Raw genomic sequence first — 20,250 nt, 5'->3', positions numbered from 1 at the left:
CAGGAATGATGTAGGTATGAAAATGCTTCAAGACCCTTGCCCCTTTCTCTAAAGAGTTTATAGTCGTAGTTGGTGGAGGCAGAGGAGCAAAACACTTTTGCAACTTTGAAGGTAGAAAGTAATAAGGGACAGAAAGATCATGAAAGAGAAAGGACTTTGAGGATAGGTACATTTTGAGTTGGGCTTTGTAGAATGTGAAGAATGTGGTGTTGAGTGAGGATGAAGCAACCAGCCTTATGGAGAAAGGGAATAAACCCTAAGAGAGGCATTGGACAGGAATGGTGAGGACATGTTAGCATCCAATAGCCTAGGCCTGAAAATGGGGAGGGAGACAGACAAAGGGGAAAGCCAGACTCCTCCCAGAAAAATGAGGAAGGATCACAATAGGTGTGCATGCTGATTGGAAATGCCATGCTAATGGTCTGGCCTTTCATTGGTGGGCCATTGAAGGCTTTGGGGGAAGAGGAGGTAATAAAATCCTGTGATTTGCTATCTATTACTCTACAGCTATAAGAAATACTATCTTTCCTTTGTCCTAAAAATTTTTTTAAATGATTTTTCAGTTTTCTGGAGCACTAAAAATAATCACTTGAATTTGGAGGGTGGACTGATTTTACTTTTTTCTAACCTAACTGGGATAACTTCAGCCAGAAGAAAAAGGACAAGGTTTTACCAGAGAGGGGGCAATCAAGTTTCAGCCTGTGGAGAAAAGAAATACGAGGTGAGGGGAGGAGACAGCTTTAAAGGAGAGGTTCCAAAGCCTTCTGCCCACCAGTGCTCCTCACTGTGGTCCAGGTTAATTTGCATTTCAAAGACGACTTAGTACTACTAAATTTTATGTAACTTTTAAACTTCTCAAATGTTTGTTACTTTTGTTAGCCTAGTGGAAATCCTGCAATTGCTCTATTTTTTTTAAAGTCCTAAAATGAGATGAGGAAGCCTATGGGTGTTTATACAGGGTGGGAGAGGGTAGGGTAGGGTCCCAGTCGGGTGGGACCTTACATTCTGTACTGGGAGGCTCAGTCCGATAAAGGAAACTTAATGGTCCTTGAGAAAGAAAGAGGGAAAGGGGAAGTAGGGGAATAGTAGGGGCCGGGTGTTGGTGTGCCTGTGCAGGGTAACTGGTAACAGGGCTTCATTTTCTGACCCAGGGAGGTAAAAGCGTCATCATTGGCACTACGTGTGGTGAGTCACACAAATCACCGCACTGCCATCCTGAGAGACCTCGGCTCATCTGCCTCTACAACACCGCACTGCTCTTGGACTCGGCAGCCCCTGCCCAGGAAGCAGCTCTTTGAATCTGGCCCCATCCTTTCTCTGAAAGCATCTGACCCAGACAGGGACCGAAACTCCCTAGGTGTCGCCTCCCGGGTACCCACGCGCCGCGCCACCGCGCCCCTAGGGAGCTGTCCGCGGTGCTGAATTCTTTCTTTGTCGGCCAGATTCTCTACTCGCGAAGCGTGTTGCAGCCTAGGCGAAGGGCTCGGTGGGTCCCAGGAGGGCGAGGGCCTGAAGGTCTGCAGCGAGCTCCGGGCTCTAAAGTTCAAATCCCTGCCGGAACCCCTATATGTCTCTGTTAACCCCAGCCTGGCCTCTACGCAGAACCCTGCGCTTAAGCACGGGTCCCTCATCTTTCCCCCACGTCACGTGGTGTATCTCAGTCCCTCACCCCACTCCCTCCTCTGCTCCTTCCTTTTTGAAACTGCACCAGATCATCCTGAGAGCCTGGCGCCTCACGCCCCTTCTCTTCCCTCGTCCAGCGCACCCTCCTCCGGAGCGGGACTCTCCCAGGGCGCTGCAAGCTCCCGCAGTCAGCACTCTCCCTTGTCCCTCTGGCCCAGGTCCGCGAGCCCCTCCTTCCCTTTCTGTTTCCATCCTCCTCACACTGTACTTCTCTCTGGCTGTCTAACCACCGAGTCTGACGGTGCGCGCTCCGCCCACCATTTTCCATACAAGGGAGAGCTGGAGCGCAGGGGAGGCGGAGGGGAGGCGCTCCCAGTTCCTCTCAAAAACTGCGAGCCCACTGGGAACTCCTGGATCTGTTCAGCTCCCGCGGAGATCCTAAAAGCTTGCACCGCAATCCCGAGCGGAGGATCACTAGGGAAAAGCGGGTTTCCGTCCGCTCCTCCCTCCCCCGAGCACTTTCCCGCCCTCCAGGCCCCACTCACCAGGTAGGTGCATGCTCCGGATCTGACCTGCATGAACTGTGAGGGCTCTAAATTGAGCAGGACGCATTCAAATAAACTGTGCATAGATTTGTTTTTTTCAGAAGTGGGATTACACCATTTTAATATTGTTATTTATTTTGGCCAGTTATTCTAAAGGGAGTTTTTGAGTGATTGAGGTGTGTGTGTGTGCGAGGGAGGGGGGAGGAGGGAAGGGGAGGGGGCGCGGTTGATCTAGGAGGGGGCTGAAAATGGAAAGTGACAGACTTTGATTCTCTTTGGACAGATGACCATGGCCTCACTGCCATCTCAGGGCTCCTGGGTCCCTGACTTACAATCTGGGCTGCCATCGCCATCCTCACCTCCGGTCAACCACAGCGCAGAGCCCGCAGCGGGCAATGGGTCAGCAGGTGGCGCAGGCGCTCAGGCCGTCCCTCCCTTCCAGGGCCTGCAGCTGGTTCATCAGCTGAAGGGGCTGATTGTGCTGCTCTACAGCATCGTGGTGGTCGTGGGGCTGGTGGGCAACTGCCTACTGGTACTGGTGATCGCGCGGGTGCGTCGGCTGCACAACGTGACCAACTTCCTCATCGGCAACCTGGCCTTGTCCGACGTGCTCATGTGTGCCGCCTGCGTGCCGCTCACGCTGGCCTATGCCTTCGAGCCACGCGGCTGGGTGTTCGGCGGCGGTCTGTGCCACCTGGTCTTCTTCCTGCAGCCTGTCACCGTGTACGTGTCCGTGTTCACGCTCACCACCATCGCGGTGGACCGCTATGTCGTGCTGGTGCACCCGCTGCGCCGGCGCATTTCCCTGCGCCTCAGCGCCTACGCGGTGCTGGCCATCTGGGCGCTGTCCGCGGTGCTGGCGCTGCCTGCCGCCCTGCACACGTACCACATCGAACTCAAGCCACATCGCGTGCGCCTCTGCGAGGAATTTTGGGGGTCCCAGGAACGCCAGCGCCAGCTCTACGCTTGGGGGCTGCTGCTTGTCACCTACCTGCTCCCCCTGCTGGTCATCCTCCTGTCTTACGTCCGGGTGTCGGTGAAGCTCCGGAACCGCGTGGTGCCAGGCTGCGTGACCCAGAGCCAGGCTGACTGGGATCGCGCGCGTCGCCGTCGCACCTTCTGCCTGCTGGTGGTGGTCGTGGTGGTGTTCGCCGTCTGCTGGCTGCCGCTACACGTCTTCAACCTGCTGCGGGACCTCGACCCCAGCGCAATCGACCCCTATGCCTTCGGGCTAGTGCAGCTGCTCTGCCACTGGCTAGCCATGAGCTCTGCCTGCTACAACCCTTTCATCTACGCCTGGTTGCACGACAGCTTCCGCGAGGAGCTGCGCAAGCTGTTGCTCACCTGGCCTAGCAAGATCGTGCTGCCCCGCCAGAGCACGACAGTCAGTGTGGTCATCTGATGCCACTGCACCAGGACTTGACTGGGAGCTCCACGTCCCCTGGTGTCCGAGGGTGCCCACCCGAGGCTGGACTGGAGAGCTTATTCCTAGCACCAGAGCTAAGCCAGTATGAGGCAGAACTTCTAGCCTAGCCCTCTTGTCCAGCTGTCTTGCCTTGTCCTTGTGTCTTTGTAAAATGTTAAGTAGGCTTTCGTGGGAGTCTTGTGCTTTGCTTGGAGGAAGCCAGGGAGAAGGAATAGGATTTATTATTTCCTCCTTATGCCCTTGAATTGAGAAACAAAGCTTTTTCTCCTGGTTCAGACTGTAGTTCAGAACCCTGGCTGTCTTCCTTGCTTTCCCTTCTCCTTGTTCAACAGTGAGATGAAGGAACAATGGGCCTGGAATTTAAAATGACTGTGTTGGGATTGCCAAAGCTTTTCAGGTTGCCTTTTTGAAAGAGCTCAACTGATATGTAATACCTAATATTGCTTTGTCAAACTGAATCTGTTAATTTCTAGGATTCCAAGGAACTATGTGTTACAAATCTACATCTAGGATTTGATTATTTCCTGAATAAGACACCAGAGGGTTTTAATTCTAAATCCACTTGAATTTATAATTCAAAAACACTTACAAAGCACCTTTCAAAATGTCTCACTATTATATCCCCCCTCCTTATTCCCCAACTTCTAGTTGAAATTGATGAGATGAATTTGTCAATGAAGAGATAGACTAAGTAGGGGCAAAAAGGAAAAGATCCAAATCACTTAAAAGGGAATATAATTGTGCATAGAACAGATGTCGTATCTGTGTATATGTTTGTGTATACATATACAGTGTTTGTCACAAGGCAGGTGCTCAAATATTTGACTTTCTAAATAATGTGTGTAAACCATGTTCGGTGGCATTCTCTTGGATTCTCTAATTGCTCAGTTGTAACAGATCGACAGCTATCATCTGACTGCTCAGCACCTGCTCTGTGGTGACACACTTGGAATATGATCAACCTGTAATACAAGGACTGGGAGAATTTTACTTAAGGCCAGAACAGAAAAATGAACTGTCAACCAAATGAGCACATCTCCTGGGCATCCCAGGGACCAGCTCCTGTGACCACAGCAGCTCTATTTCCTAGGAGGTACAAGGCCTGACATTTCACATTTCCTCAGAGCATTCTTTTGATGGGTATGTGTGGAGGATGCAGGGGAAAGGGTGGGATTAGTTGAGGAGTGGGGAGATCTGATTAACTGTAGTCTCTTTGTTGAAAGTTTAAATCACTTGTAACCAGCCCTTGATGCTCCTAGAATCACCCGGGGGACTTTCAAAAAACACCAGTGTCTAGGCCCTATCCCCAGAGAGTCCATTTGATTTGAGATGGGGCCTGGGTATCAGAACTTTTCAAAGCATTTCAGGTGATTTTAATATGCCTCTAAGGTTAAACGCCCTAATAGTTATCCTCTTTCTAATGAGTCTCAGAAATATATGAATGAAGCTTCCATTGTACCTACCAAAGGTATTAAAAATTTGGAGTTGAATTCTGATAGGGAATTAGATGCTACACTTGGGGAATACTCTTTTAACCTTCAGACAATACCTGAATCACATAGAGGCAAATCCTTAAATCAGAATATATGTGTATTCATCCAGTTGTTTCCTTATACATCTCCTATGTGTAAGGCACTGTATGAGTCCAATCAGTTTTTTTTAAAGTATCATCATTTGACTTTAGATCAATTGCATTATAAAGTTATACACCATGAATTACTCTAAATCATGGTCACCGGGGTATTAAAAAAAAATTGAAGTGTTCCCTGATTAGCTTTGTTTAAGTCTATATCAACTGTGAGAAGAAACTGTCCCCATTAATTATCAGAAAAGCTGCCACCTATTTTCTGTCATGCCTACAACTTAAGTTTAAATTTTTAACATGTACAGGATTTTATTGGGAGCCTAAAGAGGTTGGAGAATTATGCTGTGTTTATAAACATCTTCACAAATTCAGCAAATTGGCAACTGAACAGCAACTAATTAATTCTTTTCCTATTGGAGGCTAGTTGGACTATAAAACAAACTGACTTAAAAAAAAATCTCTCAGAAGTGAGTCCTAGAGAAATCCACAGAGGGTTCAGGTAGAACATTTTATTTAATATAATTCATTTTAGTTAATACCAAGCATCCAGTCCTCTTCCTGTAAGGAGTCATACTGGCCATAAAGCTGGGAACTGAGCCAGCCTAGTATTGGCAGCACCTCTTTTAGAGGCTGATGGGAGGTTCTGTAATCCTCTTTGCAAACATTGTCAGCAGTGCTCGCTTTTGGCAGCCAATCAATAGATTTATCTCACTAATTCAGTTGGGGAGTATTTCAATATGGCAATAGTTACCTGGAAATAGCAACTGTGAGAGATGCTAAGAGAACAGTATTCCCATAGACGTAAGCTTCCTGAATCTTTGTTCTTGTGGATTTTCAGTCTGCTCTTCTACTGGGGGTGCTAAGTACCAGGATGTCTTTCTCAGGTAGGCTGTTTAACCACCTCTGTCCTATGACTTGCATTCCTGAATATCTAGAGTCTTGCAAATGCAAGGCATGGAACTGACATCAAGGGGACTCAGGCAAGAGTGTGGCTAGATGTGGGAGTGAACCCCAGAGTACATACCCCACAGAGGAGAGGTCAGGAGCACCCTTGTTCCCCAAGGTAGATCCTGGATTGATTTCCCTTCTTGCCTTGATGTCATTGTTATGTGGTAAGATTCATGTGCGGCTGAGTCATTGTATGAAACTCTTCTGGCTGGGGTTTGAACTGTGCTTGATACATTTACATAAACATTAAATCAGTAGTACAGTCTACAGCTGTGGGATTAATAAACCAGGCCAGTTACACACAATGTAAGTACACAACCTCAGGACGAGCAGGGTGAAAACAAGGACAAATCATGCCACGGAAATGCTACTCCATCTAGATTTTGTCAATTCCAGCTAATTCCAGGAATGAACTTTCATTTGGGGTCTTCTGTGATCACCTGGCCCCAGCCTCAGTACTGACAGCATTTCCATATATGGCACCAAGCTCTGTGCTCTCCAAGACTGCATGTGCCTAAATCCATCAAAGGGAGAGTAGAGAATTTCATGCTTAATTTCTAAATCATAAGTTTGGATCATTATTTAACCGTTAGCATTTTATCACTCACTTCCACATATAAGAGAAATTTAAAAACATCCAACACATGGATCTATAAACAAAATTTGATCATGTGGACTCTGAAACATTCATGATAGAGTCATAAATAGGATTTTCTGGTACATCTAAAATAAGACTTGAAAACAAATTTATGTACACCTTTCCAAGGATCCATTTATTTTGTAAAGTGAGATAAGTTAGTCTACAGATGTTGGAAATGGAGAATAGTTGTTTGAATGGATGAAAGTTTTAATCTTGATCTGTTAAACTACTGTATGCTTTCAAGCAGTTTTTGGAAGTAGAAAGCCTTATTTTGAAAACTGAGTGTGCACACTCTTAACAGGTTTTGAATTGTTCTGCTCTGCTTTCCAACTCAATTCCTCTTAATTTCCCACTCTTTATTTCTCTACTCTGCATTTTTTTTTCTGCTACTTTTCCATATTATCTATAAAACACCTCTGATCTGAAGCTCCCTCCACCCCAGTGGAAGAGAGGTAGTGGGATTCAAGCATTCATTTTCTGGGGAGTTCTTACAAGGTGAATCATGTTGGAGAGATAGCCTGGCTAATTCCTTTGCAGAAGACAGGCTTCACCAAAGAAGGATGCTGCTCACTGCATTTCCTACCCACTGTGAGGTCTTGGAGCTCACACAATCGATCATTTTACAGACAAGTTCCAGGCAGAGGTGGAGAATAGGAGTTTGCACAGAGTCTCCACAGGCCCTTAATGATAAATCTGAGAGAGAACTCCCAAGAGGGGCCTAACAATGAAAGGTCAAATGAATTTCATTTCGATGTTCGAGGCAGGAGCAAGGAAACCCGAAACAGAAAGAGCAAAGGGCAGTCTTCTCTTTTAAACACTCCGTGCCTCCCTCACTCCCTCAGCTCTAAAAAAAATCCTCTTCTTGACTTGCCAATGATTGAATCCTTCAGCCCCAGAACTCATCTCCTCCTTCTGGAATAACATCTAATGATGAATGGGAAGCTACAGCCTTCTCCCCTACCACACAGACTCAGTTATTGCCAAGTTAGGAAAAAAAGCCTTTGAGCTGAAAAAGTTAAAAACTCCAGGCCTGAGCTCTAGGTTAGAAGTCAGGTGCTGGCCTTCTTCCCTGGCCCAGAGGACCACAACCAGACTTGAGTCTTCGACCTAGGAGGTTGAACAGGTCACCTGGGTGCAGCCCAACATGACCCAGGGTGCATGGCTATGTGGGTGTGGCAGAGCAGGTTCCTGTGTGGTCAATACTGAGGCTGCTGCCCATTTCAAGGCAAATGCTGGGGGCACACTGATCTCCTCATTAGTACAAAGAAGACCCAAGGGTAGGTAGAGGTGGAAAATGTACTCGTAAGTGCCTTAAATGGCCACAACTCTTTCTTTAGAACAAATCTCCATTCTTATTTCCTTCCTACCCCAGTCTCCTCTAGCAAACCTTCCCTTTTCTTTCTGTGATAAAATTACTGAGCTTGGAGCATTTATTCATCAATGTTACTTTCTGGAAGAAGGATGTCTTCTTAGGCTTACAGGGAGACTAAAAAGCAATTTCCACATCTGCTGAGACAAAGCCAAACCACCTGACACAGGTGCTGGAACTGGGCTCCATCCGGGGCTCTCAGGAACCTGCGTGCGTGTGTGCAGTCAAGGAGGTGTTTGACTTCCAGTGGAGGAGGCTTGAAAGCTAGAGGATAATGGCTTGGGGACCCGGGACTTCCTGTAGGCCTGCGCGCCCCATCTAGTGCCACCACTAGTGCCTTCCACCTCTGCAAAGGTGAGCTGGCACCAGGGACGGCTGAGCATCCATGGCTCTGCTACTGGGCCGTCCTCCCGGCCGAAGGGCAAAGTGCATCTTGCACCATGCTGGTGGCCGTCTGCACCGCTGCAGTTCCTGGGCTCATAACGGGCTGTGCTTGTGAGGTCTCGGAGGGAGTCCTCGGCAACTTCTTCTTCATCCACGGTGGCAGGAGCACGCGGTTCCTGCACAACATGACCAACTGCCTTCTACACTGGCTCCTGTGCCCACTTGCATGCCGCTGACCTTGGCCTACACTCCTGGATCAAGGCCCCGGTGTCCGACGTCTTCCTTTGCACCTCGTGGTCTTGCAGCCCGGCGATCGCGTGGTGTCTGTGCTTCGACTGACTGTCTTATTGTGGGTCCAGAGGAGTTCGTAGCTCTTCTGCCACTGAGCCGCGCGCTGGCGGCGCTGGAGGGGCCGCACGCCTCTGTTGTAGACCTCATGGCCAAGAGCTCCAGAACCACACGAACGGCAGGCCAGGGATCTCGCGATCCACGCAGCTCCTCTCTTGGCACCGCCGGGCACAGCCACTGCGCGCCCCCAGGCGTAGTGCAGATGCACGGGTCGTGGCGCCTACTGCGGCCCCCCGGGGGCCTGCAGCGTCTGCCTCCCGCTACTCCCACCACTTGAAGGCTCTCCCCTGCTCTGGAGATTGGACGATCCGCATGGCCAACGCTCGCGGTGTCCCACATCTGCTGTGCCTCTGGTGGACCAGCCCCAGGTGTCTGCGCAGATTGGGAGCCAGGGGAAAAAGCAAGTTCACAAGAAACTAGAACACTCCCCAGACATGTCTAAGTGTGACAGAAGTGATACGTTCGCAAGTACCATGTGAATTCCGAGGAGGAGCTAGTCACGTATGACCTTGGTGATCAAACAAGTCTTTGTGGCCCAGGTGGCATTTGAGCTAGACTTTGAAAGATGCCTGGGATTGTAAGCAAGCAAGGGTGAGGGTGAAGCACATTAGCAACAGGGAATGTCAGCAAAGGCACTGAGATAAGGAAAGGGTGGTGGCACTGGCAACAGGGTTGGCCCTGAGAGCAGTGGAAGGTGGGATGGCTGAGGCTGGATCAGGGAAGCTGAATAATGCCAGATAATGTGTTGAATGCTTTGTGCTAGGCACAGTGCTAAATACCTTCCATTACACCATTTTAGCAAGTAGGCATTCTCATTTTATATAGGAAAACAGACATCTAGGGAAGTCAAGTAATTTATCAAGGTGTCCCAGCTAGTAGGTGGTGGGGCTGGGATCTGAAGTCCAAAGGCTGCACCCCTATTCCTGTAATATCTTAACTTGCATTTCAACTTAAGGAGTCTGGCCCTTTTTGGGAGGCAGTAGGGAGCTACGGAAGGTTTAGAATGAGTGGGAGATAAAAGAGTAACTTGTTCAAAAACATACTCTAGGACCTAACGCTGCCTACAGGGAAAGTGTTTGTTGGGCAGAGTCAAGAAGCAGGGAGATGAGTTAGAGAACCATGGTCATCGTCTGGGAGAGGGCAGTTAAAGTGAGGATGAGAAGAGACAGGTAGGGAAGGCCTTGAGGGAAATTAGCATCAGATGTCTGAACATCTTGTCTGGTTAAATGTTTCCTCTTTACCTTATTTACATTAGGGAAAAAAGGTAAAGTATAGGATCTGTGCCACGGGTGCTTAATACCTGCATCAATCAGGACTGTTTTCTGTAGAAAGTTAACAGAAAACTCACCATAAGGCATAAATGCTAAGGCCCTTTATTATCTGACATAATATCAGTCTGGAGGCGGGCAGTTCCCAGACAGGCCCAGAAGCTCAGGGATGTCACTGAGGATTCAGGCTCTTTCTGTCTTTGCTCCTTGCGTCCTTGACTGATACGCCTTTATCCCCATGCTGTCACCTCGTGCCTTCTAGACGGCTGCTGAGACTCCAGATACTCTTCCTCAATCAAGGCAAGAAAAAGGGGGAAGGAGAAGCACCAACGGCTTTCCTCTCATGCAAGAAAGCAGAGGCCTTTCCAGAAGCCCCGCAGCATAATTCCCTGTATGTCTCATTGGCTAGAATTGGGTGACATAACCTTATATGCAAGGGAGGCTGGAAAGAAACTCCTTTCCATCTTTAATGGGAGGCTGACAGTGGCCGTTGGGCTACCCAGCACGTTGTGACAGCTCCAAGTCCAGGGGTGTCGCCTTCTTTAGGCCTTGTTCCATATTCGGGGAAGAAATGAAATGGAACACATACATTTATTGGGTTCAGGGAAGTGGCAGACCGCAACCTGGGGAGCTCTGGGGATGAGTTCCTGCTGCTCCCCCGAGTCGGCTGGTGCCGTGATGCACGCTTTCTGAGTGGTCAGCTGCATCTCAGCGCAATGCTGCCAGAAGGCCGAAGTTAGTTTCTCAGTACAAATGCTCATGAGGTATTCATAAAGCCCGGGAGCTTGAAGGCCATGCATACGGATGAAGAGTAATGTAGAGATATTAAAGATGTTAAGGGTCTCACTGTCTGGTCAGCTCTAGGTTTGGTTTCTGTTTTGTGTTCTAATCATGTAAATTCATTCAGATGATGGCCATAGGGGAAGTCAGAATTATCTGCTTTGTCCTGAACTCCCAAATGCAGAACCCTGGCCATCTTAAGGTAATTTCACCAGTGTGGGTTCCTGGTCTGTCCCATAGTTGGGGACCCTGGGCAGCTGTTGCCATTTGCCACTGCAAATCTAGTCATTGTCCTCTGAAGGCCAGAGCTAGTGGGTCTGTCTGCTGTGTGCTGCTTGCAGCTTTGGGTTTCAGAACCTGGAGTCCCCTGGAAGAAGCTTCCAAAGTCCACCTCCATCCTTCTGGAGGCATAGATTCATCACTCTGGATCATTCCAGAATCCCACCAGAACCCCATAGGGGCAGGCCATGGGAGGATCTGTGTGTTACAGAAATCCCACCCGAGTTTCCCAGGGCCATAGTAAAGTACTATAGGAGAGACTTCACAAACAGAAACTGACTGTCTCACAGTTCTGGAGGCTGGGAGTCTGAGATGAGGGTATCCTTAGAGCTGGTTCCTTCTGTGGGTCACGAGGGTGAATTGTTCTATGCTTCTTTTCTGGCTTCTGATGGTTTGGGGGCGCTCTCTGGTGTTCCTTGGCTTGTAGAAGCATTCCCCTCATCTCCATTTTCCTCTTCCCATAGCTTTCTCCTGTGTGTGTGTCTGTATCCAAATGTCTCCTTTGTATACGGATGCCGATTTGAGTAGACCCCACTCTGATGCCCTCATTTTAACCTGATGACCTCCATAAATAAGGTCACATTCTGAGGTACGAGGTGCTATGGTATGAATGTTTGTGTCCCTCCAAATTCATATGTTGCAATCCTCGCCCCACAAAGGTGATGATATTAGAGGTGGGGCCTTAGGCAGGTGATTCGGTCATGGGGGTAGAGCCCTCAGGGGTAGCTCAGTTGGTCCTAAATTTGGTCTGGTACACCAGGATTATCACCTATAACATCCTTTTTCCTGTTCCAGTGCCTTCTGCCTGGATTGTCCCTCCGCCCCAGGTTCTTCTCCTGGCTGGGTATGTTGCTTCCTTCAGGTCTCAGCTTAAAAGTCACCTCCTCCAAGAAGCCCTTTCTGAGTGCCTCATTAAAAGTAGATCTGGATTCTTATTCTTTAATTTAGCCTCTCCTTTGTTCTCTTCACAGCACTCATCACAATTTGTAGTGACACATTTCTTTGTCCTTCTCTACAGATGTGGCCTCCATGGGAACAGAGTCGTATCTGCTTTATTCACCAGTGTATCCCCAGAGTCTGGTGTGCAGCCTGGCACCTCACAGACATGCTTGTTTATATCTGATCTCCACCACAATGCCAGGGGGTAAGTAGGGCATTTGTGGAGGGGGCAAGAAAGTGACTTACCCACATTGCAGTGCTAGCAGTGGGGGACTGGGATTCAGATTCCCGCCTCCTGGCTCTGAGCTGGGCCCATCCACCACGCTGTGCTGCCCTGGAGGTTTGGAGTTTCAAGCTTTGCCTCAGCATCTGTCTTCACTGAATCACACCCCTTCAGAATTATCCATCCAGGTTTCAAAAAATACAGGTTCCCAGTTCCTACCTGAGACTTACTAGATAAGTCCCTTTGGTGTAGAATCATGTATTTAAAAACTGGTGTTTGGAGACCAATTAAAAAATGTGCTGACCCAGTAGACATGTTAAAAATAAAAATCTTGCTAGAAAACACATCCCTGTGCGGCTATTCACCTGGCATTCTGGTAGCGAATCGCAGAGACCAAGGAGGATGCTTCTCAGGTGCCTTAATGTGGAAGGCATGGTCTCCTTTGGGCATTTTCTCAGTCCAACTTCTAGCAAGAGCTGAGACCTACCAGGGTGAAGGGACCCCCCAGGACCTCAGCATGTCCATGCTCTCTGCAGTCCCACCGAGCACCTGGAGGGCCGGGCAGTGCACACAGTGGGCGCTCACGTCCTCCACCCTTGTTAGGCACACACAGCCTCAGTGCTGGCAGTCATGTCTTTTCCAGATTCCTACTCTGTGCCAGGCTCACACATCTCCAGCACCATGGCAGCCCTGTGAGGCTGACATTGCTGTCCCGGTTTCACAGGTGAAGAAACTAAAGCTCGGAGAAGTCATTTACCCAAAGTCGGTGAGAAGCATTGGGATTTGGATCCAGGCCTATTTAGTTTCAAAGCCCCTTCCTGTCACGTTATCCTGCATCACACAAGTGACATAATAGTGACAAATAACAATATAAGAATTGCTGCATTTTAATGAGCATAGACTACATGCCTGGAAACCTAGAATTTCAGGGATAGGTAGACAGTAACTCTGTGAGGTAGGTAGTATGCTTACCCCCCACATCCTAATGGAAGGAGTTAAGTAGTGTTTGTGGCCATTTGCATTTTATAGGTCAGGAAACTAAGTCATGAAGAGACTAGGTAGCTTGCTCAAGATCACATGACTTGTAAGTCATTGGCAAAGTGGGGAGTCAAGCTCAGGCAGGCCACTCCAAAGCCCATATTCCTTCTGAAGAAGCATGTGTTTTCCATTGTGGTGACGGGTTGTACTGGACCGTACACTCTCTGTCCCTGTGTGCTGTGATTGCCAGTGTCCTTTGATGCCCAGACATATGGTCTTCTGGCACACACTGCACAAGGGCTGGCTTTGAGATAAGGCCCAAGCCCACAGTGGGCCTCCCAAGCAAACTCATGCCCTCACTGGATGCCCCCCAAGTGAAATCTGAAGTTCTATCAATAGATGGAATGCCTGCTTCCTTCCTTCTTCCCTCCATCCCCTCCCCTCCTTCACTCTCTCTCTCCTTCCTTCCTTCTAGCCAACATTATTGCCCATATCTTTCTCCCTCTGCTAGTGGTTGTTTTCCACTTGGGTGGAAGGATGGAGGATGCTTTGCTACTTGAATGAAAGCCCTACTAAATACACAAACCCACGAGCGGCTTATCAGGGCCTTACTACTCAGGGGCTCACTGTGATGATCAAGAGGTGGTGATGTTCTGGGACTGCAGCTAGGGCCTGACGAGAAATCAGCTGCCTGGATGAAGAAAGGAAAGCTCATGGTAAGAATGTACTTGTCAGTTTCTCATGCTTACTGTCAAGGTAGTTGGGGTGTGTATCCCAATGAATCCATTCACGAAGGGTAATTTGGTTTGGGGTTCATTTAAGACCCAGGAAAGAATACCCGTTGTCTTTCCCCAGGGGCAGCATTCCTGCTCTTCGTGCTCTTTTCAGCTGCCAACCAGACGCAGGGAATAGGCCACCTCCCTGACACCACAGCTGATGGAAGAGCCTTGCCTGTCCCAGCAACAAGGCCGGTCTCTGTATCTGACCGTAGCCTGTCACTCTGGGACAGGCCAGGCACTGCCCACGTTACAGAACTCTGTGCCAGCTGGGACTTGGAGGAGATGGAGGGCTTCCCACTGGCCAGTTGTGCTGCAAAATAAAACACCCTACTCCAGTAGGTGGGAGACTCTGAAACACATGTAGAGTCTAAGACCCCCAAAAAGACCCCTGAGGGAGCATCTGGTCCAATTCCTGCATTTAACAGAGTAGGTGACTGAAGTCCAGAGAAGGTGTGGGGCTTATCCCAGGCTCTGCAGCCTGTGTTAGAGGCACAGTAGAGACACACCTCAATGATTTTGTTTCAATTCTATTTTATTATTTTTCTGATTTTATAAGTAATTAGTTTTATTGTTAAAATAATCTTATTGTTAAACAATACATAAAAGCATAAGGAAGAAATGGAAAAATGTAAGTGGTTTCTCTAGCTCTACAAGCATGTTATTGTGCATTTATGTAGGACCAGGCTTATTTCAAACACCATCAAGAATAAAGTAGCCAATGGGAATACAACAATTGGCTGGCAAGTGAGTTGTAATTGCCCACTGGTTGGTGAGTTTTCTTTCAAAACAATTTATTGAAAACACACACACACACACACACACACACACACACACACACAGCTTTTACAATGACAGCAGGCCAGCTGGACACAGTTCCAAGCAGAAATGTTGATTTGTATCCAGTGATACTATTTGGGCCATCGTGGAGCGCCTGGCTGAGCTGTAGGATTCTGGGAAGACATAGTGGGATTCACATGTGCTTTTTCCACTATGTAAGAGTTCCTGTTAGGCACCAATGTTTGCAAGTTGGGTTACCAGGAAGCAGGCTGGAGATTAGCCAATGGCATACTCATTAGGAAGTGCTCTTGTGATCCGTACCTGGGGAAGGGAAGAGAAGCATGATTGGTACATGGCGGAGTTGGTCCATGATCACTGTCCATAGAGGCTGCAGCTGATCCTACAGGTTACTCTGAAGTTGGGGTGACCTTTCAGAGTTGTCTTGAGCTGGGGTAAGGGCTGGGCCCTGATTTATAGGTGAGTCAAAAATAAAGGTCAGTTATTTTCGGATCCCAGTTCACAGACCCACTGAATTCTTAACCTTGGTTAACAGCCCTTGCTTTCAAGGATCAAATTTAATAGATTCTTAACCTCAAGCCCAGAGCAGCAACAGAAGATCCTGTTAGCTGAGATTTCTGGCAGAGACTAAAAACAGCAACAACAAAAAATCATCTGAGACCAGAAGCCCACAGTGGTCAATAAATGAGATGATCAGGCAGAGGCAGCCAAGAGCACAGCTGGATCTGATTAGAGAATGACAAGAAGCTGTGTTTCTGGGCCAGACACTGGATCTCAGGGATTCCTGCCACCAGAGCCATAGACACCATGTCCGTCAAGTGGGAAAGCTCATTAAATCCCGGTCTTTGCTGTCACCCAGGGAGGGTCCATCTGAGAAGGGCGTGTGTCTCTGGCAACTCAGTTGGGCAGAGTTTAGGAAGAGGAGGGTTTCCCCCACCCCTTCTGACAACCAGCCATTTACCCGCTCTGTGCCTGTTCCTGCTGCACAAAAGTGATTTTCTTTAGAGGACATTGTGTTCTGAGCTTGGGCATTCAGGACCTGACAATAACCATCCGGGCAGCCCCAGATTGGATTGGGAAATGCACTGCGTTTTCACAAAAGGCAGGCCTGCTTTGCGCAGCCTTGGAGGGGAAGAATGCTACATCTGCGAGAAAATGAAATAAACACCCCAATATACAAGTTGCCAATTTGATCCTATTTGTCTGGGGCAGTCCTGATGCAATTTGAAGGGCGGTTGGAAGTTTCTTTTGCCTCGTTCCTTGCTTTTCTCTTTTTTCCATTAAAGTTATAAATAACTGTGCCTCGCATTTTAATGAACGGGAGTGGTGTGAACAACCAGAGGTTTCAGGAGGAAACCTGGAATAATGGTGCAGTTGCTAAGGAACGGGGCTGGACAAGTTAATTTTGTTGGCATAACATTTCCTCGTTATTTAATCTAGCGTATTCATTTCATCCATCTGTCACCATGTTGCCGAAGCCCCGAGGAGCTGCTAATTGCAACACCAAGGTTGAGAACAGACCAGTCCAAACCTTCGTGTAAATTTCAACTGTCAGAGTGGAGACATGAACTTTGAGTTTGCTGTTGGAGACACCACCCTCTCCTGTTTAGAGCAGAAAGCCGGCAAGGGCCTGGCCACTCAGTTTCTGCAGACCATCTCTGGCACATCCCGGCAGTAGCTCTGTGCCCTTGCTGGACATTCGTCAGCTGGGCTGTTTTTTTTTTTAAAAAAAAAAAACAGTGTCTATGGCCCATCTCCATGGATTCTGATGTAATTGGTACAAGGATGGGATTAAAGGAAAATTCCCCTAAGGGATTCCAATGGGCCACCCAGGGTAAGAACAACTGATTTATAGAATCACCATCTTTCCACTGCTGTGTCTCATTTTCACAAGTTCCAGAGCCTCTCGGATTTTTGTAGTCTCCTAATCACTTCCTCTGTATCTCATATAAAATAATGATGATAATGGACTTTTAATGAGAGCTCACTGGGTACCAGGCACAGTGCTATATGTTTTACTGCACAATCTGTTGGAATCCTTTGAATAATCTTGTAAAGTGTAGCTTTAATCTTGTAATCTTGTAAACATATAACACTGTGTTTAAGGTTTATAATGTGTTGGTTTGATATGCTATATATTACAAAATGATTACTACCATAGCCATTAGCTAACACCTGCACCATGTCACACAATTACTGTTTTTTTGGTCTGTGTGGTGTGAACACTGAGATCTACTCTTTGAAGTATGTAATACAGAATTATTTCCTATAACCACCATTCTAGCCTCTATTTCTATGAGTTAGACTTTTTTAGATTCCACGTGTAGGTAAGGTCATACAGTGCTTGTCTTTCTCTGTCTGACTTATTTCACTTAATGTAATACCCTCCAGGGTCACTCGTGTTGTCCCAAGTGGCAGGATTTCCTTCTTTCTCATGGCTGAATAATACTCATATACATGTATGTATAATATTTTCTTTATCCACTAATGGACTCTTAGGTTGTTTCCATATCTTGATTATTATGAATAATGTTGCAATGAACATGGGGGTGCAGATATTTCTTCTAGACCCTGGTTTCATCTGAAAGGTTAGCTGTTATCATCTTTACTACCATTGAGCTAGCACTCGGAGGCTTCCATACTCCCCCTGTGGCCCAGAGACCTCAGTGCCCAGCACAGCACAATGTCTGGATTCCAGGTGCTGGGTCACTCCAAGGCTGTCTCTGGGCTTCCAAAAGCTGCTGCCTGTTTCAAACACAAGCAGTTGACCCCAGAGACCGAACACTTACCTCTGCCTTTGATCTATGAAACCATATCAGGCAGCAAGGACCTTTCTTCAAATGTTTTTGTAGGAGCTCTTTCAGTGTCAAGAGAGAAACTGAACTCAAACTGGCTTTAGGCAGAAAAGGAATTCACTGGCAGACACTGGTTGACTCAGCTGAAGGGTCCAGGCTGGCTTTAGGTATGATGCATCCAGGGGCTCACATAAGGTCCCCAGGCTTCTGCCTGTCGCTCCAGTTGCCCAAGCTCCTCTCCTCTGTGCTCCTCTGGAAGTGCGGGCTTACAGCATAACTAGTAAATCCCACTGTAAAGGATTTCTTAATCCCAATAATTCCAACAAAAGTCATGGAATGGGCTTGGATCAGATCCACTTGTTCAGGCCAGCAAGGCAACAGTATCTAGACTGTCCCCTGCTGGCTCCAAATGGAGAAAAATGCTTTCCAGGTTTCAACAAATCAAACCAACCCCATATTTCACAGCCATCTAAAATGTGAACAGCCTGGTGCTGACAACTCGCATGAGTCTGTCTTTAGCTTGTTTTCACAGACAAGAGTCTGGGTTTGAAGAAAAATTGGATTTGGGTGGGAGAAGAGGAAGCTGCCTGGAATACCAGCCTCCCTTCCAGATATTAAAGAAGAAAAGAAAAGACCAGACCAGACCCTGGGGATTTAAGTAATCTTTAAAGAGCATCATCAGCTCTCAGTCTATGTTCAAAACTGTGTGAGCCTTGAGCGCCACCTTGTGACAAGGAATGATATTTTCCTAGGATGAACTTTTCTCCAGGGAAAAGCTTCAGACTGACCCCCTCCCCACTGCACCCCCAGCACTGAGCTGTGCTGGCCTCTATGCTAGGCGGACACAGAAATGACAGTTCCCACCATGAGGAGCAGCCAGCCCGGGTAATACAATACCACACGGTGAACGTTGTTTTAGGTTCGAAAAGTGTTCTGTGGGGGGCTTAGAGAGGGAGGCAACATCTCTTCCCAGGTACCCTGAAAGCCAGCCCAGGGCTGGCAAGCCATAAAGGCTTGATGAGGGAACAGTGAATGGTTCCTTCCAGATTCCCCATTATTTCTTATGGACATATTCCTCGGGCTAATGGTGTCTGGCATGTCAGTGTAAACATTTCTTCTCTCATCCCTGGCTTACAATTTGTCTTCCTCCCCAGGATTTTAGGATTGATACTTCCCTTGCTGGCTCCCCTCAATCAATGAAAGGACCATTACATATCCCTAGCTCCACAGAGCCTGAGGTCTGAGAAAGTGTGGCTTGAAATAGAACCCCCTCTCCCACAACCTGCATTCTTTGAAGTGAAGTCATTTCAGGAGCATCATTTTCTGTACACACCCAGGTATGTGTGCACCCTGTAGAGCCATGTCCCTAGCCCTGGAAAGCCCACAGGCAGACCCAGCATGCTGGGGGCTTTGCTTTACCACCAAAGCTGTGACTCTGTACCTTATTGACAAGCTGTCATGGGGCAGGGGCCCAGAACTCCTCAGTCATTTTAAAACCCTGCTGGCACCTCATTTCCCACAGCTTGGAGAGACCCCATCAGAAAAGGGAGCTCGTGCCCCTAGCCTTCTCCCCATTCTTCTGCTGCTGCGTCCTCTGCCATCCCAACTTGGAGGAAGTATATTCTCTTAGTGTCACACTTGCTACCTGTTTCATTTGTATCAGGTGCAACAGGGAGTAGCCTGGGTCATTGAAAAGGAATAATCCATAATGGAAACAACTGTTTATGAGCCAGTGCCAGACACTGACAGGTCTGGGGGTAGAGCAGGGAGCTACATGAAAATGTTCCTTCCCTTCATGGGGAGGATATTCTAGTAAGGAACTGGGATTTTATTTTAGGTGCAGTGGGTCACCATTAAGAGTGTGTAGGGAAAATGGAAGTTCCATGGCCAGGATCCTCACCTGACCCTGGTCTGACTGCTCACTGCGCACGTGCAGTGCTCGCAGGCACATACTTGCACTCGTATGGGCCGTGAACTATTCCCCACTCTATATAAAGAGCTCCGCCCAGTGCATGCAGGCTGCTCTGGAGGCCGATGTGATTCTAGCTCTTGACCTGCCGCATGAGAATAAAGCTTGGTGTAAGACCTTTTACCCCAAAAACGTTCTGTTGCCATTTTTCAGCCTCACCGAATCTAGAGTAAACTTGCCTAGGCTGAAATCCTCAGGTGAGACAGAGTGTTAAGCCAGGCCTGACTTGATCTGATTTCCTTAGAAAGGATCCCTTTGGGCAATGATGTGAGAGACCTGGCAAGGGAGGAGGGGAGGCTCCTGAGTTAGGGGCTCCTGCTGAGGCCCGGGGCCACTGGGGGGAAGGCTGGGTTTGGGCAGGAACAGAGCTGCCGGAGGGGGACAAGCTGGGATGGGCTCTGGGGAGAGCTGCCGGCACTTGCTGATTGGTTGGATGGGGGCTGGAGAGGGAAAGAGAGGGTGTGAGGATGAGTCCCATGGTTTTGGTCTGGACAGGTGGTAGTTGATGTGCAAGTTGGGGGAACAGTAGGTCTGGTGTGAAAATCAAGTTCTGGTCTGGCCATAGTGAGGTGGAGAA

General features: G+C 48.1%; 1 protein-coding gene across 2 annotated transcripts in view; it reads left to right on the top strand.

Moving 5' to 3' along the window:
* PRLHR (prolactin releasing hormone receptor) overlaps positions 1–3,573 on the top strand; it is an 85,462-nt gene extending 81,889 nt beyond the window's left edge. The window contains exons 1-2 of one of the 2 annotated variants that reach the window (XM_036898972.2): positions 1,984–2,171; positions 2,452–3,573. In XM_036898972.2, the coding sequence (XP_036754867.1) occupies positions 2,452–3,570 (1,119 nt within the window). In that variant the 5' untranslated portion in view covers positions 1,984–2,171 and the 3' untranslated portion in view covers positions 3,571–3,573. Of the gene's footprint in view, positions 1–1,983; positions 2,172–2,451 lie in introns of those variants that run through there. The other variant, XM_036898971.2, reaches the window with a different exon arrangement.
* Positions 3,574–20,250: the final 16,677 nt, after the last annotated feature.

The sequence above is a fragment of the Manis pentadactyla genome, chromosome 8, assembly GCF_030020395.1.
Source record: "Manis pentadactyla isolate mManPen7 chromosome 8, mManPen7.hap1, whole genome shotgun sequence".
Classification (NCBI taxonomy): Eukaryota; Metazoa; Chordata; class Mammalia; order Pholidota; family Manidae; genus Manis; species Manis pentadactyla.
This window is presented reverse-complemented; position numbering and strand designations above follow the sequence as displayed.